The following is a 20,231-nucleotide window of genomic DNA, read 5'->3' on the forward strand; positions in this document are numbered from 1 at the left end:
TAGAGATAAGAATTTATGGATTCTAATGTAATGTTTTTTCCATATTTGCCCAGGACTACTCAGGCTAGATGAAAGGCCTTTTTGGCCATGTGGCCTGAAGTAATGGCCCTAGGGACAACATTTTTCCTGCAGTTTCCTTGTAAGCGTTTTGTTAAATTTGAGGGTAAGAGGTATGTTTTCTGTGATCAATTAGAGCGTCAGAATTTTCTGGATACTAGGAGGGGCATAATCGAACGGAAACACCTATCTCTATGGGTGTTTATCTCCGAGAACGGGTCAGTGAAGGGGCGGGCCGAACCGTATTTTCGAAAAAATGGACGTTTTTGAGCTGGGCGTTTGTTTTTTTTAGCGATAATGGAAACTAAAAACGCCCAGCTCAAAAACGTCCTAATACGAGCCATTTGGTCGTGGGAGGGGCCACGATTCGTAGTACACTCGCCCCCCTGATATGCCAGGACACCCAACCCCCCTCCCCCAAAACCCACAAATGTACAACGCTACCATAGCTCTTAGGGGTGAAGGGGGCACCTCCATGTGGGTACAGTGGGTTTTGGAGGCCTCCCATTTACCAGCACAAGTGTTACAGGTGGGTGGGTGGGGGGGATTGGCCTGGGGCCACCTGGCTGAAGTGCACTGCGGTACCCACTAAAAGTGCTCCAGGGACCTGCATACACGCAGGCCTCTAGGACTGGTTGCTGCTATATAACCTTGGCACACCAGTTGACACCTGAAGACTAATCTCTACGAAAACGTCCTTTATTGGAATAACCGCCTTTACTCACAGTTAACTGCAGATCAGAGGTTGTGCCCCACTGGCAACGAGTCTCCCTGGTACTGAGATGAGCAGTAGGTCAGAACTGGCAGAATGCTGTACAATGCCCTCATTCAGCCACATTCAAGGGAAGAACTAAGTTGTCTAACGTGGCTAACACAGGAAAGGGAACTAAAACTGGCTTACAAAAATGGCCACTACCGCATGGACTACAACAGGAAACACAATCTGACCTAGTAGGCAGGGGGAAAAGCACCATGGGAGAAGAGCCTACCAACTACCAACATTGAGAGATTGTAACACCAGCTAATGAAATCACGGAGCCCAATACCCTACACCCACCACAATGCAATGCTGATGTGACCCTGTACTGCACCCGAGAGCCAAATCTGACCCAGGGAAAGGCTGTGACAGGATCGAACACATTCTGCTGTCATGGAGGTGGGTACGGCATTTGAGGCTGGCATACAGGCTGGGAAAAAAGTTTTTAAAGTGGGTTTTTTTTTGGTGGGAGGGGGTTAGTGACCACTGGGGGAGTCTGGGGAGGTCATCCCCGATTCCCTCCAGTGGTCATCTGGGCAGTTGGGGCACTTTTTTGGGACTTGTTCGTGAAAAAAAAGGGTCCAAAAAAAGTGACCCAAAATCACGGTAAAAACGCCTTTTTTTTTTCCCGATTATCAGCTAAAGATGCCCATCTCTCCTCGGCTGATAACCACGCCCCAGTTCCGCCTCCACCACGCCTCCGACACGCCCCCGTCAACTTTATTCGTTTCCGCGATGGAGTGCAGTTGGAAACGCCCAAAATCGGCTTTCGATTATACTGATTTGGGCACCTTTGCGAGACAAACGTCTATCTCCCGATTTAGGTCGCACTATAGGCATTTTTCTCTTTCGAAAATAAGCTGGTAGGTATCTTCCAGTTGCTATTGCTTTGTTCTCACTTATAGTACTGCAGGTGTGAGGTCAGGAAACACAGGGGTGCAGCCAGCAGCCCATGGGGGGGACTCTGGGGCAACTCACTCCTTTCTGCTGTCTCCCCAACTCCATCCCCCACCCTATTAAAAATGTTACCTTTGCTGGCGGGGATGCCCAAGCCCCGCCAGCCAAATAGCTCTGAAGCCCAAACCTCCCCTTGTGTGAAGAAGTCAGCAGCATGCTTTCTAACCAAGGACACCGGCATTCCTCACAAATACTCAGTTCATGCATACGGAGTGCCGGCGTTGGCATCTAGAAAGCATGCTGCCGACTTCCTTATTCCAGGGGATGTTCAGGCTTCAGAGTTATTTGGCTGGCGGGGCTTGGGCATTCCTGCCAGCCATTCAAAGTGCTACAGTTGGGCGAGCGTAAGCCCAAAGTGGAGGGGCCCAGGCCCAGCCAGGCCTCCCTTTGAGGCCTGGCCCGGGGAATCTTGTCCTGTCTCCCCGCCCCCCCCCCCCCCCCCCCCCCAGCGGACCTGCACTAAAGTGAATCCTAATAGACTTTTAAGCATGACAAGCAAAAAGTCATTCAAGCAATTTTTCTGTGAGAAAGAAAAAGGGATCGAGGGTCTTTCCATCACTCCACACAGCAAACCTCTTCTACTTCAAATTATAAGATCACCTAATGCAGTTTCTCACAGAAGACAGAAGGATCTGTGATATCTTATCACGCAGATGCAGACCAGTTATAGTTACCCTCTCAACATTCAGGTTTTGAGGAAGGAAGACCCGATGTTGGGATGCAACAGTGTACCATGCACCTGCATAATTAACAACGGAAAACTCCCTAGTTTGATTGGTCTCCCTATGAATAACTTCTGAAGTAGAGAAAAATCAAATTTGCCTTTACCAAAAGCGTGTTGTGTTAACAGGGCCATGGAGTCATGTAAGACAAGCCACACACACTCAGCAAGCTAAACTGAAAACAAATAATATTTGTTGAAGGTGTCAGGTAAGAGCTCCTGTTCACTTCACAGGATGGGAGGAAGTAATACTCAAAGCTATTTCTATAAACACAAATCCATGGGTGGCCTGTTCCTGCAGGGCCACAGTATATGTGAATGTCTCTCAGCCCAGCAGCACTTTTTACTGGTCTTCGGCCTGGTCCTTGCGTCCAGAGTTACCAGCACAGTCTCGGCAGGTATAGAAGGCTGGCCTGCAGCCAGCCAGGTCACAATACAAACTCTTCAAGGTTACAAATTGAACTTGGCCTACCTGAACATAGTTACCGTTTCTCAGCTTCGGGGTGGAGGCATCTGCAGCAGGCATTGCTGCTTCCCTCTGGGCCTTTTTAACCTAGCTCTGGCCCGGTCTTTTATACTTTCTGGGTTATGCCCTCCTGGCTCCAACCCTCCTGTGTCACTTCCCCCTTGGGCAGGACTAGGGGTTTTAAGGTGACCCTGACACTGTAAGGGAGTGTTCTTAAAGGGAAGTGGTAGCATCCTATAGAATCCCTCACAGGTACTATGAAAATTACAGTTGAATAGTTCTACTTGAGTCACAGGAGAGCCTTAACTAAGGGGGTCTTTTACAAAGCAACAGCAAGCCCAATGTGGGCTTACCGCTCGCTAAAATGGAAGTACCGATGGGCTACCCACTCCCAGCACACGCCATATCCGGTGCTACAAAAATATTTTTGTAGCACCGGTGTGTACCCGGCGGTAATCGGGTAGTGCCGCGGGCTGCCTGGTTACCGCCAGGTTAGCGCGTGAGTCCTTACCACCACCTCAATGGGTGGCGGTAAGTGCTTCCCCCTGAAATGGGCGCACAGCAAGTGCTTCACTTGCTGAATGGCCATTTCTTTAAAAAAAAGAAAGACCTGCCTTTTACTCGCTTAGTAAAAGGGGACCTCGGAGCGTGCATTCAAAACAAGCGCCAATGCCAGCACAGGCCCTCTTTTGCTGCAGCTTCGTAAAAGACCCCTAAGAGTGCAATCAGAAGATACATACACAGAAGACTCTTCCCCAATCTAGAAGGAATGCATCCAAGGCCAGCCTGCCCTGAGTCCCTTTCCTAAACAGAACTGAGGGGCTTTCCTGTTTTGAGGACATGAAATGAAATCTATCAGGTATGTGACCCACTCTTTGAAAATCATACTTGCCACTTCTGAGTTCAGGGACCGCCTGTGCAGTTGATGTGCATGGCTCAGCTTATCTGTCAAGACAAGAACTTTCCTATGAGATAGGTGGTTCTGAGAATTATCCCATGAGAGATGACTGAATTCCACATTCAGATAGTTTCCCAACACAGGAGGTAAGAACCTGCTTCTCTATGCTTTCTGATTTAGTATACAGCTACTTGATTTTCCATCTGGTCTAGAATAATTTGATTGGCTAACTGATCTCTGGCACCCTTTAAAGGATTCTATACTGTTGATTTCAGGAAATTTATCTGATATGTTTCTCCTGAGAAGACTAGAGGAGGATTGGATGTTCGTTCCAAAGGATTTTTTTCTATCATTTCTATTAGGAAAATGCATAGCAGAAAGTCTCTATATAAAAATGTTGAAAATTATAATCAACAGTGTACATCATTTATATCACATTAGAAATAGATTATAAACTGGGAAATATATTCTTCTGGATAATCAATTCAGTTCAAATAGATAATTTAATTTACCCATACATGACTGGAGGTCATTTTAGAAGGGTTGAATGACAACTACAGATGTACATAGTAACATTTATATTCATAGTAACATTAATATTCAAATTGTATACATCTGTAAATGCCAATTTTACAGGGCCACCATTTACACATATAGATGCCATGAGACAAAGGTTTAAAGGTGGTATGTTCTGGTTGGGGTTTTGGCAGCCCAAGAAACTTTGCAAATGCAGTGGGGATACACGTTATTTTTTTTCCGACATTTTAATCCGCTTCAAGACAGGTGTGTAAGCTACCTGCTCTTTTGGACCTTGGGTCTCCATTACTGTTATCTAACATCACTTTAAAAGCACTAAATACAAAAAATGAGTCATTTCACTCAGCTCCTCAATTGCCAGATTCCAGGTTAATTAAATATTTGATATACTGCCCATAAGTGAAGCTATCAGAACGGTGTACAATATATTAGTCTAAAATAGTTACAAAGAAGGTCAATAGATAAAGGAGGCACTTATACATATAAGTAACATTGCTGTTTGGACTTGTAGTTACCAGTGCTTACACGTATAAAACCCTGATTGATGCCACTCATTTTTTGAATGTATCTTTTTGTGGAATGACTGTTGCCACTGGGCATACTAGCAAATGCATGTGTATTTGTTGGCATCCTTATACATAAAGGCTACGTGTTCAGCAGAACGTTTTGTATAATAACTGGAAAATTTGGAAAGTCCCAATCTAGACGTCCCGATTCCTACCTAGATGTCCTATACAAAATGGAGCTTCACATTAGTGTGACCTACAACCTGTAAAATACATTGCTGCAGTCTAATTCTGTTATAGGTGTTAATAGATAACTAAGTTCTTATAGCCACAGCAGTAACCCACTAATAATAAAAAGTAGTAAATCTTTTGGAAAGTTTCAGAAAATGTTCAATATGCATTTCTCAACTGAAGTTGTACAAAATCCATTTTGATATGTAGGAACTTTGTTTACTCCTCAACCTGAACAAAATAAAACAAACCAGAAACCTGAGATCAGTCGGTCTTGGAAGAAGCTTTTTTTTCCCGCTAAAGTAGATTTCAAAATCCTCTGACTTCAGTCTGTGGGCATAGTCGATATAGCCTGACAACTCCTGACCACGGGAATTTCGGTCTCGAATGAAGAGTATTGACTAAAAAAAAAAAAAAATCATTAAAAATATGAAAATACAGAGGCATAACAATTGGGATTATCTTTACCATCAATTCCTATTCTATTACCTTCTACAGTAGTCAGGACCAGTAATCACTAACTAAATGCATAATGGAGATTGACTTCAAACCTGACATTATATAAAGTACTTCCTACCCTGCCTCCTCTTTCACTGCTTCAAAGATGTGCTGTGGCATGGGGCCTTCCTGTACAGCCCCGCATTCAAGCTCATTGCCACATCCCATCCTTTCCCCAAAAGAAAATGCATCACTGGAGCTCCCAAAAGAGTGCAGTGCCTATTTGAAAGAGCAAACCTTCCTTTCAAAGAGCTCCAGTGATGCACTTCCTGTCAGGGAGAGGCCAGGATGTGGCAGCGCATCTTACTGCAGACCTGTACAGGAAGACCCCAAACCGGCACACATCGCCTTTGGAACACTGCAAGAGGCATGGAGGACAGCGGACACAGAGAGAAGGGGGGGGAGAACATACTGGCTGAGGAACTGGATACGGGCAAGGGATACAAGATGCTGGACAATAGGGAGAAAAGGGAGTTGAAGGGAAGATGCTAGACCTAGCTTCGGTGGGTAGGGAAGGGAAAGTGGAGGAGTGGCATAGTGGTTAGGGTGGTGGACTTTGGTCCTGGGGAACTGAGGAACTGAGTTCGATTTCCAGGCACAGGCAGCTCCTTGTGACTCTGGGCAAGTCACTTAACCCTCCATTGCCCCATGTAAGCCGCATTGAGCCTGCCATGAGTGGGAAAGCGCGGGGTACAAATGTAACAAAAAAAATAATGTAGACAAATGTAAGGTGATGCACATTGGAAAGAATAATCCGAATCATAGTTACCTGATGCTAGGATCCACCTTGGGGGTCAGCACTCAAGAAAAATATCCAGGTGTCGTTGTAAATATTACCCTGAAATCTTCTGCTCAGTGTGTGGCGGTGGCCAAAACAAGCAAACAGGATGCTAGGAATTATTAGGAAAGGGATGGTGAATAAGACCAAAAATACTATAATACCTCTGTATCACTCCATGGTGCATCCACACCTTGAGTATTGCATTCAGTTCTCGTCGCCATATCTCAAAAAAAGATATAGCAGAATTAGAAAAGGTTCAAAGAGCGACCGAATGATAAAGGGGATGGAACGCCTCTTGTATGAGGAAAAGCTAAAGAGGTTAGGGCTCTTCAGCATGGAAAAGAGATAGGTGAGGGGAGATATGACTGAAGTCTATAAAATCCTGAGTGGTATAGAACGAGTAGAAGTAAATCGATTTTTTACTTGTTCCAAAAGTACAAGGACTAGGGGTGGGGGGGGGGGGGGGGTCACTCAAGGGAGTTATATGGAAATACTTTTAAAACAAATAGGAGGAAATATTTTTTCACTCAATGAATAGTTAAGCTCTGGAACTCTTTGCCAGAGGATGTGGTAACAGCGGTTAGCATATCTGGGTTTAAAAAAGGTTTGGACAAATTCCCGGAGGAAAAGTCCATAGTCTGCTATTGAGACAGACATGGGAAGCAACTGCTTGCCCTGGGATTTCTAGAATGGAATGTTGCCATGATTTGGGTTTCTGCCAGGTACTTGTGACCTGGCTTAGCCACTGTTTGGAAAACAGGATAACGGGCTAGATGGACCACTGGTCTGACCCAGTATGGCTACTCTTATGTTCTTATGTCTAATCTGGCATAAGTACTGTGCAGAGCTCAAACCTGAGCAAAATCTTAAGTTGTGGGGTGTAGGATGCACCAGGAAGCAACTAAATCTGCATTTGATGAGATCCTGAAGCTCTTACAGTGTTTTTGATTTGGAGGGCCTGCAAGAGGAGGCCATACCTAGAAAAATATCACGAGGTTGATTAAAATGTCCAGCAATTATTAGGGAGCCAGACTAATGTTGAAGGATGGTTAAATAAAGAGATCTAATACATTCAGGGGAGTCAGTAACAGAAGTACAGATTTTGACAAATGTATAATCAATAGATTGAATAGTAGCACATATTAAATACTTAAAGACCATCTACCACCTGAGTCAGATATATTTTTAGTAATTGTAGCATTCAAAGATGCATGAAATACTGTAGAAACACTTCTTTTTTTAACAGCTGGGGAGTGAAAAGCTGTAGAAAATCCTAGAAAAAAAAGTTTATTACATTCCTTAGATAGTAAATGTGTCTCCTGTAGGAAAATTGTATCAGGATGTAATGTTTTTAAATAGTTAGAGATTTTCTCTCTCTTAATCGAGTGGCTCAACCTATTAACATTAAAAGTTGCAATATGTGAAGCAGACATGAGAAAGGGCAATGTTGATTTATACTGGTGTCCATATACTAGAAGAAAAATAAATGTTAATAAATATATAAAGGCAATCCAATGCAACTAGCAAGATTGCTAATAACAACATCAACAAAGGCAAATAAATCATGAGTGAGATTGGTCTAGAGTCCAAGTTAGCACACTGGGGGTGTTCACTCTGACAACAGGCAGGAGTATGAATACTTAATAGAAAAGAGTTCCTGAGGGTGCAAAATGAATAACAATTCCAATGAAGTGCAGCAATGCAAGAGACATGTGATTGTTTTTTGTAGAGCCAGGAACTTAATACGGTGGCTCTTTTAAAGGGAAGATGAAGGCTCACAAAAAAGTAGCGAATATTAAAGATTGGAGTAATTGCATTTTAAGAGAATCCAGAAAGAGTTTATGTTCTGATGGCTCTGTATACGTATGAGCATGGTTGTTATACGTTATCTTCATTTTGGCTGGGTATAATAGCCCAAATTTAACACCTATATCTTTCAGGGATTGAGAGCAGGAGGAATTCCTTATGTCTCAGGACAGTAGATTTTGTCAGATCAGAGACAATAAGCACACTCTTACCCTGATAAAGAAGGTGTGGTAGCAACTTCGCAGTGGTCAAAATAAATAATGCATGCTGATACCAAAGGATCTTTGCCACTATTAGCCTCGGACAGCTTGAATAGGTCTTGAAGGGACTCTGTGTGCCCTTTCAATTTCTAGTGGTTGAGAGAGTTGTAAATTGAGCAGTTTGGGGAAGAAATCTGTTAAGAAGGCAACAGTATCTGGACCTTCTGATGATTTGGGCAAGCCCAAAATTCTTATATTAGATCTGCAGTGGCGATTAGAGAGATCTTCAAGGTCCCTTTGGTGCATGTGAATGTCTCAATTGTGTTTTTCAGTATATGTGAGTTTATTAGCAAAAGTGTGGGATTCAAGTTCCAGTGAGTCTAAACAAGATCTTACTTTGGTAAATTGAGAGTTTAGAGCTCAGTTTTGCTTCGGACCACCTTGGTAGCTTTGACTTGCTCAGTCATAATGTTTTTAAATGACCACATTTCAGCAATAAGGAGGTTGAGTTGTGATTCTGAGTTTTTCAGCGCCGTCTTTTCCAGTGTGCTGGGCTCCAGCTTAGGCCTTTTCCCACTTGGGGAAGGAGAATTAAGCGTATCTTGCTTATGATCCTTGTTTGAAGCCATCAGGGTGGTTAGAGGAAGAGTACAAAAGATTGCTGCAAGCCGAATCAGGAAAAGAAATGATTTTCTTGCTTGATAATGGCTTGAAGCAGAGGAGCACTTACCCTATATGTCAGCACGGATCACTGGCCAGGCTCCACCCTCCAGATGTCCATCTTGAAGGGGCTGGTGTGGTTAAAATATGATCGCCATCTTAAATGGGCCAGTGCGGTTAAAATACAATTGCCCTTATATGGCAGCTTGACCTCTAGTGGTATTATAATAAGACTACCGCTAAGGGTTGCTGGTACGGTTTTGAACTCAGCACCAGTAACAGCAGGAGTGATTTTGGATCATTTCTGTCCTTGGGCCTCCTACACCACTAAGGATTTATAGAGGAAGGCCTATGGATGGTTGGGTCTTTGGGAGGGGTCTCTTCAGGGTGTGACTTTTCAGGGGAGGAGTTCTTTTGGAGAGGGGGATGGGAGATGACTATCATATTTTAAAAGCTCCAGCCACTGGTGATGTTGATTGCAAGCTGCATTATTTATTTACCATAGGAGCCACTAACATGCAGTATGGGGTTACCAGAAGTTGGTGACTTTGTGGTAAACTAAGCTGTGAAAAACTGCTGTATCTTACCATGGCTTAGTAACCCCCCCCCCCCCCCCCTTAAGACAGTGTTGTTTAAACAAGAATTACATGTGACCCCCAAGGTTCGGTGAAATTTTATATATATACAAGAGGAGGAGAGAGAAAGGATTTGGTTCTGCAGAATTGTGTAATATACTATAACAGAATTCCTTTTTATAAAGAAAAGGTTGAAAATCACTTTTTTAAAATAGCTGTACTTTCATAATTAAGATAGGAGAGGTTTTGGTTTCAGTTTCCTTGCTAGTGGTCATTTTTTTTTTGGTGATAAGGGGGTCATTTTATAGGGTTTTACGCATGTATAAAGCTTATACAGTTTCCTCCTTAGAGTCCTGATCCCAATGCTTTTCTGATAGTTATGCTATAATGTGCATCTTATTGTGTCTTTCTGCATGTAATTTTTTCTCCTATCAGAAAGTTGTAGTAGCAACGAGATGAGTAACAGTTTCCAGCTCTTTCGTACAGAATCTTTGTCTGTTTTACCATTTTTTTATACTCCTGTGGGGCTGACCTCATGTAGTGGATTTAAACCAAAATCTAAAATACAAAGATTGCCTTGAAACAAAATGACATGGGAAAAACAAAAGGTGACATAAAATCATCTGGTGAAAATGAGCTTTTAACAGAAATGTTTTAAAGCATGGCAAAATTAAAGACCCAGAAAATGAGCAAAGCAAGTGTTTGGTAATGAACTACCAGATTATCCAGGAAGCTCTTTCCAAATGGGCCATATCAGAGGTGCTACCACTAGAGCCAGCAGTACAGCTTCATTCAGGACAGACTTAAAATGCATTACAGAAAGACATTAAGAAACAGCACAGAGCTTGGTGTCATTTGCAAAATATCGATCACGTTACAGTGGGTGTGACAGAAACATCTGGGGGACAGCAGTGGTCAAAGGGATGCTTCCTCCTTATCTTTAAAACAGATGTTATCTGTTTCTAACAGAATTGGATAGGTTTTGACTATGCCCCCTACACTAGCACAGAAACGATTTAAGAAAAGACCAATGGGGAGAAAATATAAAGAAAGGATAGTAAATGTGTTTAAATAATCCCCAGTTTAACAGTATGGAGAATAGACTAAAAATATTCCACTCAGATCTGTACACCAGTAATCTTGTTTGTAAAATCAATTAACACATAAAACTGTATTTACAGCTTCACCAGGGAATATTTTTGTCTCATTTTTTTCAGCTGAGAACATTAGTTTTCTAAAACTTATAATGCATCCGGCATGGCCTCACTTTGGGGCCCAAGTAATAAGATAGTGATAAAAATATGAGTAAAAAATTAGCTTGGATTTTTTTAAACACAGAAATAAAAAAAATCAGCTAACTATGGAATGTAATAAGCTAATGTTATGCCGCAGATGTTAACTGTGGTTTTTACCCCTTAGTGATGGACTTTTACTAAAACTCTTGAGATGTAGTAAAGATTCCAGCATGGGAGTGAAGTGTAGCACTTCCAATGATCCTTTACCTTGGACGAATAAAAGTCCCTGGTGGCTCTAAGTGGGATCCACAGCTCCCTGTCTCTCTTTTCCCCCAGCTACTAGAGACAATTCCTAGTGGCTTCAGTGGGCCCTAAAGCCTTCCCTACTCCAACAGCCAAAGCTCCCATCGCTAACTCACCCCAAGTTGGGAGGCAGGAGCAATGTCTGTTTACTTCTGCCTTCAGTACTAACATGTTGGAAAATGGCAGAGCTTGATCCTAGTGGTACCTCAGAATGTATAGCCAGTCAAATGAAGGCGTGCTAGCTCTAAGCAGAGAATGGCAGACTGGTCTTTAAAAATGATACCTCTTATCTAGTGTAATGGCAAAGAATGTAAAACAGGGAATAAAGCTGTCCTGTAGTTTGTTGATGACATTTGGTTTTCCTATTAAAAAAAAAAATTTCATACAATATGGCAAGGACAATTCACAAAGAAAAAGGTACTATAATAATATGGCTCTACAAATGATATTAAAGTAAAGTTCACCAGCTTGACAAAACATTGGCATAGATAATATTGTTCTCCTCACAGCAAAATGGAACTGGTTAGAAATAATTTAGTTACAGTGCTGCGACACTCGAAACATAAGAGCAGTTATTACCAAAAGGGTTTATTGAAAAAAAAATAGTGAGATGATTTAATGCCATTAAGATCCTCCTGCCCACAAGCTACAAATTCTCAAACGTTCATAATTTACTGTTGCTCCATATAGGTGAATTCTATACATGGTGCCAAAATAATCAGCACAATTGTATAGTCACGCTTAAAGTTAGGCACGATTTATAAACCTAGGAATCGTGGCTAACTAAAACATGGTGCATATGTACACATCTAAATTAGGCACATATCCCCCTCATTCTGTAACAACACACATAAATGTTAAGAACATCTCCATTTTGCCCTTGACTCTCATTTCCACACAGCGAATGATACATACCTGTAGCAGGTGTTCTCCAAGGACAGCAGGCTGATTGTTCTCACGACTGGGTTGACGTCCACAGCAGCCCCCTCCAACCGGAAGAAAACTTCGCGGGAGGTCCCGCACGCAGGGCACGCCTACCGCGCATGCGTGGCCGTCTTCCCGCCCGTGCGTGACCGTTCCCGCTCAGTTGAATGACAAGCAAAGGAATGAGGAAAAACGCAACTCCAAAGGGGAGGAGGGAGGGTAGGTGAGAACAATCAGCCTGCTGTCCTTGGAGAACACCTGCTACAGGTATGTATCATTCGCTTTCTCCGAGGACAAGCAGGCTGCTTGTTCTCACAACTGGGGTATCCCTAGCTCTCAGGCTCACTCAAAACAAGAACCCAGGTCAATTGAACCTCACAACGGCGAGGGCATAACAGAAATTGACCTACGAAGAACAACTAACTGAGAGTGCAGCCTGAACAGAATAAATCGGGTCCTGGAGGGTGGAGTTGGATTCAAACCCCAAACAGATTCTGCAGCACCGACTGCCCGAACCGACTATCGCGTCGGGTATCCTGCTGGAGGCAGTAATGTGATGTGAATGTGTGGACCGATGACCACGTCGCAGCCTTGCAAATCTCTTCAATAGTGGCTGACTTCAAGTGGGCCACCGACGCTGCCATGGCTCTAACACTATGAGCCGTGACATGACCCTCAAGAGCCAGCCCAGCCTGGGCGTAAGCAAAGGAAATACAGTCTGCTAGCCAATTGGAGATGGTGCGTTTCCCGACAGCGACCCCCTTCCTATTGGGGTCGAAAGAAATAAACAATTGGGCGGACTGTCTGTGGGGCTGTGTCCGCTTCAGATAGAAGGCCAACGCTCGCTTGCAGTCCAATGTGTGCAACTTACGTTCAGCAGGGCGGGTATGCGGTCTGGGAAAGAATGTTGGCAAGACAATTGACTGGTTAAGATGGAACTCCGACACCACCTTTGGCAGGAACTTAGGGTGAGTGCGGAGTACTACTCTGTTGTGATGAAATTTTGTATAAGGAGCATGAGCTACCAGGGCTTGAAGCTCACTGACTCTACGAGCTGAAGTAACTGCCACCAAGAAAATGACCTTCCAGGTCAAGTACTTCAGATGGCATGAATTCAGTGGTTCAAAAGGAGGTTTCATCAGCTGGGTGAGGATGACGTTGAGATCCCATGACACTGCAGGAGGCTTGACAGGGGGCTTTGACAAAAGCAAGCCTCTCATGAACTGAACGACTAAAGGCTCTCCAGAGATGGCTTTACCCTCTACACAATAATGGTAAGCACTAATTGCACTAAGGTGATTCCTTACCGAGTTGGTCTTGAGACCAGACTCTGATAAGTGCAGAAGGTATTCAAGCAGGTTCTGTGCAGGACAAGAACGAGGTTCTAGGGCCTTGCTCTCACACCAAACGACAAACCTCCTCCATTTGAAAAGGTAACTCTTTTTAGTGGAATCCTTTCGTGAAGCAAGCAAGACACGGGAGACTCCCTCAGACAGACCCAACAAAGCAAAATCTACGCCCTCAACATCCAGGCCGTGAGAGCTAGAGACTGAAGGTTGGGGTGCAGAAGCGCTCCTTCGTTCTGCGAAATGAGAGTCGGAAAACACTCCAATCTCCACGGTTCTTCGGAGGACAACTCCAGAAGAAGAGGGAACCAGATCTGACGGGGCCAAAAAGGTGCTATCAGAATCATGGTGCCATGGTCTTGCTTGAGCTTCAGCAAGGTCTTCCCCATGGGAGGATAAGCATACAGGAGGCCGTTCCCCCAATGGAGGAGAAAGGTATCCGACGCCAGTCTGCCGTGTGCCTGTAGTCTGGAACAGAAAAGAGGCAGCTTGTGATTGGTCTGAGAGGTGAAAAGGTCCTCCGAGGCGGTGCCCCACTCTCGGAAGATCTTGCGTACCACTCTGGAATGGAGCGACCACTCGTGCGGTTGCATGACTCAGCTCAGCCTGTCGGCCAGACTGTTGTTTACGCCTGCCAGGTATGTGGCTTGGAGAAGCATGCCAAACTGGCAGGCCCAACGCCACATCCTGATGGCTTCCTGACACAGAGGCCGAGATCCGGTGCCCCCCTGCTTGTTGATGTAATACATTGCAACCTGATTGTCTGTTCGAATTTGGATGATTTGGTAGGACAGCCGATCCCTGAAGGCCTTCAGTGCGTTCCAGACCGCTCGGAGCTCCAGGAGGTTGATCTGAAGATCTTGTTCCTGGTGGGACCACACCCCCTGGGTGTGGAGCCCATCGACATGAGCTCCCCACCCCAGGCGAGATGCATCCGTCGTCAGCACCTTCGTGGGCTGCGGAATTTGGAATGGACGACCCAGGGTCAAATTGGTCCGATTTGTCCACCAGTGCAGCGAAGCGCAGCAACTGATGGACAGGCGGATGACATCTTCTAGATTCCTGGTGGCTTGGCACCACTGGGAAGCTAGGGTCAATTGAGCAGATCTCATGTGAAGACGAGCCATGGGAGTCACATGGACCATAGAGGCCAAATGGCCCAGGAGTCTCAACATCTGCCGAGCTGTGATCTGTTGAGACGCTCTGGTCTGGGAAGCGAGGGACAGGAGATTCTGAGCCCTCGCCTGGGGAAGATAGGCCTGAGCCATCTGTGAATTCAGCAGAGCTCCTATGAATTCCAGAAATTGAACTGGCTGGAGATGGGACTTCGGGTAATTTATCACAAACCCCAGCAGCTCCAGAAGGTGAATAGTACACTGCATGGACCGAAGAGCTCTTGCCTCTGAGGTGCTCTTCACCAGCCAAACGTCGAGATACGGGAACACGTGCACCCCCAGCTTGCGTAGATACGCCGCAACCACCACGAGACACTTCGTGAACACCCGTGGGGCAGAGGCAAGCCCAAAGGGTAGCACACAATACTGAAAGTGACGGGTCCCCAGACAGAATCGGAGATACTGTCTGTGGGCTGGCAGTATCGGGATGTGAGTATAAGCATCCTTTAAATCCAGGGAACAAAGCTAATCGTCTTTCTGAATCATGGGGAGAAGGGTGACCAAGGAAAGCATCCTGAACTTTTCTCGCACCAGATACTTGTTCAGGCCTCTCAGGTCTAGGATGGGGCGCATCCCCCCTGTTTTCTTTTCCACAAGGAAGTACCTGGAATAGAATCCCTGCCCTTCCTGCCCGGGTGGCACGGGCTCGACCGCATTGGCGCTGAGAAGGGCGGAGAGTTCTTCTGCAAGTACCTGCTTGTGATGGGAGCTGAAGGATTGGGCTCCCGGTGGGCAATTTGGTGGAGTGAAGGCCAAATTCAGGGTGTATCCGCACCGCACTATTTGAAGAACCCACTGGTCGGAGGTTATAAGAGGCCACTTTCAACCTCCCCCCCGACCGGCAGGCCGTCCGGCACAGATACTTTGATGGCGGCTATGTTCCCATGGATCCAGTCAAAAGCCCGTCCCCTGCTTTTGCTGTGGAGGCGCAGGGGGCTGATTAGGCGCACGCTGTTGACGGGAACAAGCGTGCTGGGACTGTCCCTGTGCCTGAGGAGGCCTTCGGGCCGGCTGGGTGTACCTACGCTTGCTGTAGGCATAGGGTGCAGCCTGCCGGGCCCGGGAAAAACGTCCACCTGCTGAGGTGGATGCTGAAGGCGCCCAGTGGGAGAGCTTGTCGAGAGTGGTTTCCCGCTGGTGTAGTTGGTCCACCAACTGCTCGACATTCTCGCCGAAAATGTTATCCCCCCGGCAAGGGACATCTGCCAGCCACTGCTGGGTACGGTTGTCCAGGTCAGAGGCACGCAGCCAGGAGAGTCTGCGCATCACTATACCTTGGGCCGCAGCTCGAGATGCCACATCACAGGTGTCATAGATACCCCTGGACAGGAACTTTCTGCATGCCTTCAGCTGCCTGACCACCTCCTGAAATGGCCTGGACTGCTCCGGAGGGAGCTTGTCGACCAGGTCCGCCAGTTGCCGCACATTATTCCGCATGTGGATGCTCGTGTAGAGCTGGTATGATTGGATGCAGGTCACGAGCATAGAAGATTGGTAGGCCTTCCTCCCAAACGAGTCCAGAGTGCGAGACTCCCGCCCAGGGGGCGCCGAGGCAATATCCCTCGAACTCCGTGCCCTCTTGAGAGCAGAGTCCACGACCGCCGAGTCATGAGGCAATTGAGGCCGCATCAACTCTGGGTCTGAGTGGATTCTGTATTGGGACTCCGCTTTCTTGGGGATGGTGGGATTAGATAGTGGCTTCAACCAGTTCCGAAGCAGTGTCTCTTTAAGGACATTGTGCAGCGGTACCGTGGAAGACTCTCTAGGTGGCGATGGATAGTCGAGGACTTCGAGCATCTCCGCCCTCGGCTCATCCACAGTAACCACTGGGAAGGGAATGCTGATAGACATATCCCTGACAAAGGAGGCAAAGGAGAGGCTGTCAGGAGGCGAGAGCTTCCTCTCCGGTGAAGGAGTGGGGTCGGAGGGAAGGCCCACAGACTCCTCTGAGGAGAAATATCTGGGGTCCTCCTCCTCCCCCCACGAGGCCTCCTCCTCGGTGTCGGACATGAGCTCTCTCAGCTCAGACCGCAACCGGGCCCGTCTCGACTGCGAGGAACCACGTCCTCGATGATGGCGTCGAGCGGTGGACTCCCGCACCGGCGGGGATGAAGCTCCCTCCATCGACGTCGACGGGAACTCCACCTGAGTGGCAGTCAACACCGGTGCCGCAAGCGGCGTCGGCGTCGGAGGCCTCATCATCGGGCCAGAGCCCACTGGCGCCTCCATCAACGGCGCTGGGGGCGCAAGCACCCCCGGTGCCGGTAGAGCCTGGCGCATCAGCCCTTCTAGGATCCCGGGAAGGATGGCTCGGAGGCACTCGTCTAGGCCCTCTGTCGGGAAAGGCAGGGGGGCCGGTGTGGGCGCCGGTGCTGGAAGCTGCTCGGGTCCAGGAGACGGTACCGAGATACCCGTGGACCGGCGCAGTGATACCTCTTTGACCAAGGGGGAACGCTCCTCCTGGCACTGCCGCTTCCTGGGTGTCGAGTCGTCCCTCGATGTCCCGGAGCTGCCAGTCCTGTGCGTCATGGGCGACCGATGACGGTGCTTCTTGGCTTTCTTTCGATGCCCGTCATCGGCGCTCCGTGGAAGGGACGAGGAGGAGGTGGAGCCCCCCCGGCCTCGAGGTATCGGATCCGACAGGGTTCTGTCCCGATGGCCCTGAGCAGCGGAAGTGGCCGGGGCAGACTGCCCGCACGGCTGCTCACCACCGCCGTCGCCGTCAGGCCAGCGGGCCAAAGGTACCTGTGCTCCTGGGGTCGATGCCATAGTCGGTACCGACGCCGTCGACATCGGTACCGGCACCGAAGACCCGGCCGTCAACACCGATGCCGTCGAGGTCGACGTCGAAGGGCCGGCGCAAGTTCCAAAAAGACAGTCCCGCAGAACTTGCCTCGCCACCTGCGTCTGCTTCCGTAAGCCGAGACACAAGGTGCATGTCCTGGAATTATGCTCCGGGCCGAGGCACTGGAGACACCAAGCGTGAGTATCCGTCTGCGAGATCTGCCGGCCGCACTGACCACACTTCTTGAATCCGCTCGGGACCTTCGGAAAAATCGCATCGGCGAAGTCAAAATCGTCGATGGTGGCGGTGAAAAGCAAACCCGAAAAAGAAAGAAACGACCGCGCGGCCACAAGGCCGTGACGACGTGCCCTCGCGACTAAGAAAGACGAGGAAACTCTTTTTTTTTCTTTTAAAGAAAAAATAACACGAACGCGTACACTAATAAAGAAAAAACACGGGCTAGACTGCAAACCGGTTTCCGGGGCTGACTAAGAGAGGGACGTGAACACATCTCTCTCCAGCGCGGAAAGGAAAAAAACTGAGCGGGAACGGTCGCGCATGGGCGGGAAGACGGCCGCGCATGCGCAGTGGGCGTGCCCTGCATGCGGGACCAACCGCAAAGTTTTCTTCCGGTTGGAGGGGGCTGCCGTGGACATCAACCCAGTCGTGAGAACAAGCAGCCTGCTTGTCCTCGGAGAACCCCTTTTTGAACTCGCATGTAAAATCTGTACGTAAATTTATGCATGTACATTTCAATTAAATCTAATTAGTACCAATAATTGGTTAACAAACCAATTATTGGCACTAATTAGCTCGTTATTCAATTAAATTTGTGCTTGCAATGTTTAGTAACTTTTATAGAATTTGGAGGACTGTGGGTAGGCCTGTTGACACATATTTCCATGTGTCAGAGAGCAAGAGAAACTAGTTTGAGAAAACAGGAGGGAAATAAGAATCAGAGGTGAGAGGGGACAACATATGAAAAAAAAAAGAAGCGTGCACAGTAACAATTAAACAGGAATTATAAGAAAACACATTGAGTCAAACAGAGCAGCCAAAATACTGAGCTTTAAGAAGCTCAAAACAAGCAAGATGTGGTCTACAAGCAGGTGCAAGAAATTGTGGTCTTAGCAAATAAGAAATGGAAAATGTGTGATTTCTTTGGATTTTGCTCATGCAAAATACATCTAACCCTGGTGAATTTAATTATATCAAAGTTACTTACAAACCTTAGCTTTTATGTCTTAAAAGTGGGATTCTTGCTCTTAAACATTATCAAATGACACCATCTTAGCATACAGAGGCATTCATAAAAGTACTTTGATTTTCCACTTTATTTAGCTAATAGGATTAGGCAAGCAAAGACTCTGAAATCAATACAAAGATCATCTCACTTGTGCTAAATGACAACCCTCATATGTGGTTCTTAGCACACACTGGGACCTATTGAGTAGCAGAAATCAGATTAACCTGAGTGTAGACCACACAGATGTTAAAATACTTATTTACGAGAAAATAAATGTCAAATAGTTTAAAGGCCTCAATCCAGCTATTTCAGTCCAAAAAAGTGTTTGTGGCACATAGCCTTGCAGCCCCTGGGCCTAGTTCTCTATTTTTGTTTCCCTAAAACTACATGTCAAACATATAATCCCAGTGATGATTTCAGCATTTGTATGTTGATTGATTTCTGTTCTGTAGTATAAAGTAAGCTTATTTCAAGATGTTTATTTGGTTTCTCATTTGTTAATTATTTTATTCTTAATATTTTGATGTACTGATGTCTGACCAGTAATCAGACATCTCCATTTTCATCCTTTACCTTTAATGAACTGCAGACAACAGAAAAATCAAAAACAACATTAACATTGAAGCTAGTTTCCTTGTGCTATTACTTCTCCTTTGGGTTTTTCTCTCATTTTATATGTCATAACACTTTTCTGAACAGCAAATGTATATCTTATTATGATCAACTCTGTATCTCCTTCCTTTAAAATCTCTTCAGTTCATTCTAGACTTATGCTTTACATTTGTTGCTGTGATGCCCACATGGAGATCCAATGAACCAACTGCATTCCCAATTTGCGTGTACTGGTGGTACTATCTAATTTGCAAAAATGGTAAACACAGAGTAAATTTATTACAGGCCACCTAGGCATGAAGGGCAAAAAGGTGCCTAATTCCAACTTATTTTATAAAAACACATGTGCCATTAAAATATACAAGGGGCAAAGCGACAGAAACTGCACCTAGACTGAGAATGTGGACATTTACACCTGCTCATTAACAAGGCATAAATTTTAGGGGCCCTTTTACTAAAGGGCATTAAACCCTAACATACACATAGGTCTAGATTCTATAAATCATGCCTAAAAAATCAGAACGAAATGAAATATGCCCAGGACAGTGGTTCCTAAACCTGGTCCTGAAGACACCCCAGTCAGGTTTTCAGGATACCCATAATGAATATTCATGAGAGAGATTTGCATGCACTACCTCCTTTGCATGCAAATCTCTCTCATGAATATTCATTATGGGTATCCTTAAAACTTGACTGGCTGGGGTGCCTCCAGGACCAGGTTTGGGAACCACTGGCCCAGGCATGTTCTATAAAGTATGCCTAAATAAGCCTACATTTCTGCATGGTTTATAGAATATGCTGAACGCTCAACTGCGTGACTAAATTCAGTTGTGGGCAGTTATGCCAAGTAAAACTTGGTATAAATGCCGATGCATAAATTACACATGGACCAGGTATATTCTATAACACTCATGGATTTTAGAAACGTCCAAGACCCGCCAATTCCACACCATGT

The 20,231-nt window shown here is 46.0% G+C and overlaps 1 protein-coding gene across 1 annotated transcript in view; it reads right to left on the minus strand.

The window, feature by feature from the left end:
• The window catches only part of CFAP299 (cilia and flagella associated protein 299), an 816,705-nt gene that overhangs the window by 119,352 nt on the left and 677,122 nt on the right, over positions 1-20,231 (minus strand). The window contains exon 4 of the mRNA XM_030190588.1: positions 5,389-5,531. Within this exon, the coding sequence (XP_030046448.1) occupies positions 5,389-5,531 (143 nt within the window). The remainder of the gene's footprint in view (positions 1-5,388; positions 5,532-20,231) is intronic.

The sequence above is a fragment of the Microcaecilia unicolor genome, chromosome 2 (genome assembly GCF_901765095.1).
Source record: "Microcaecilia unicolor chromosome 2, aMicUni1.1, whole genome shotgun sequence".
Taxonomy (NCBI): domain Eukaryota; kingdom Metazoa; phylum Chordata; class Amphibia; order Gymnophiona; family Siphonopidae; genus Microcaecilia; species Microcaecilia unicolor.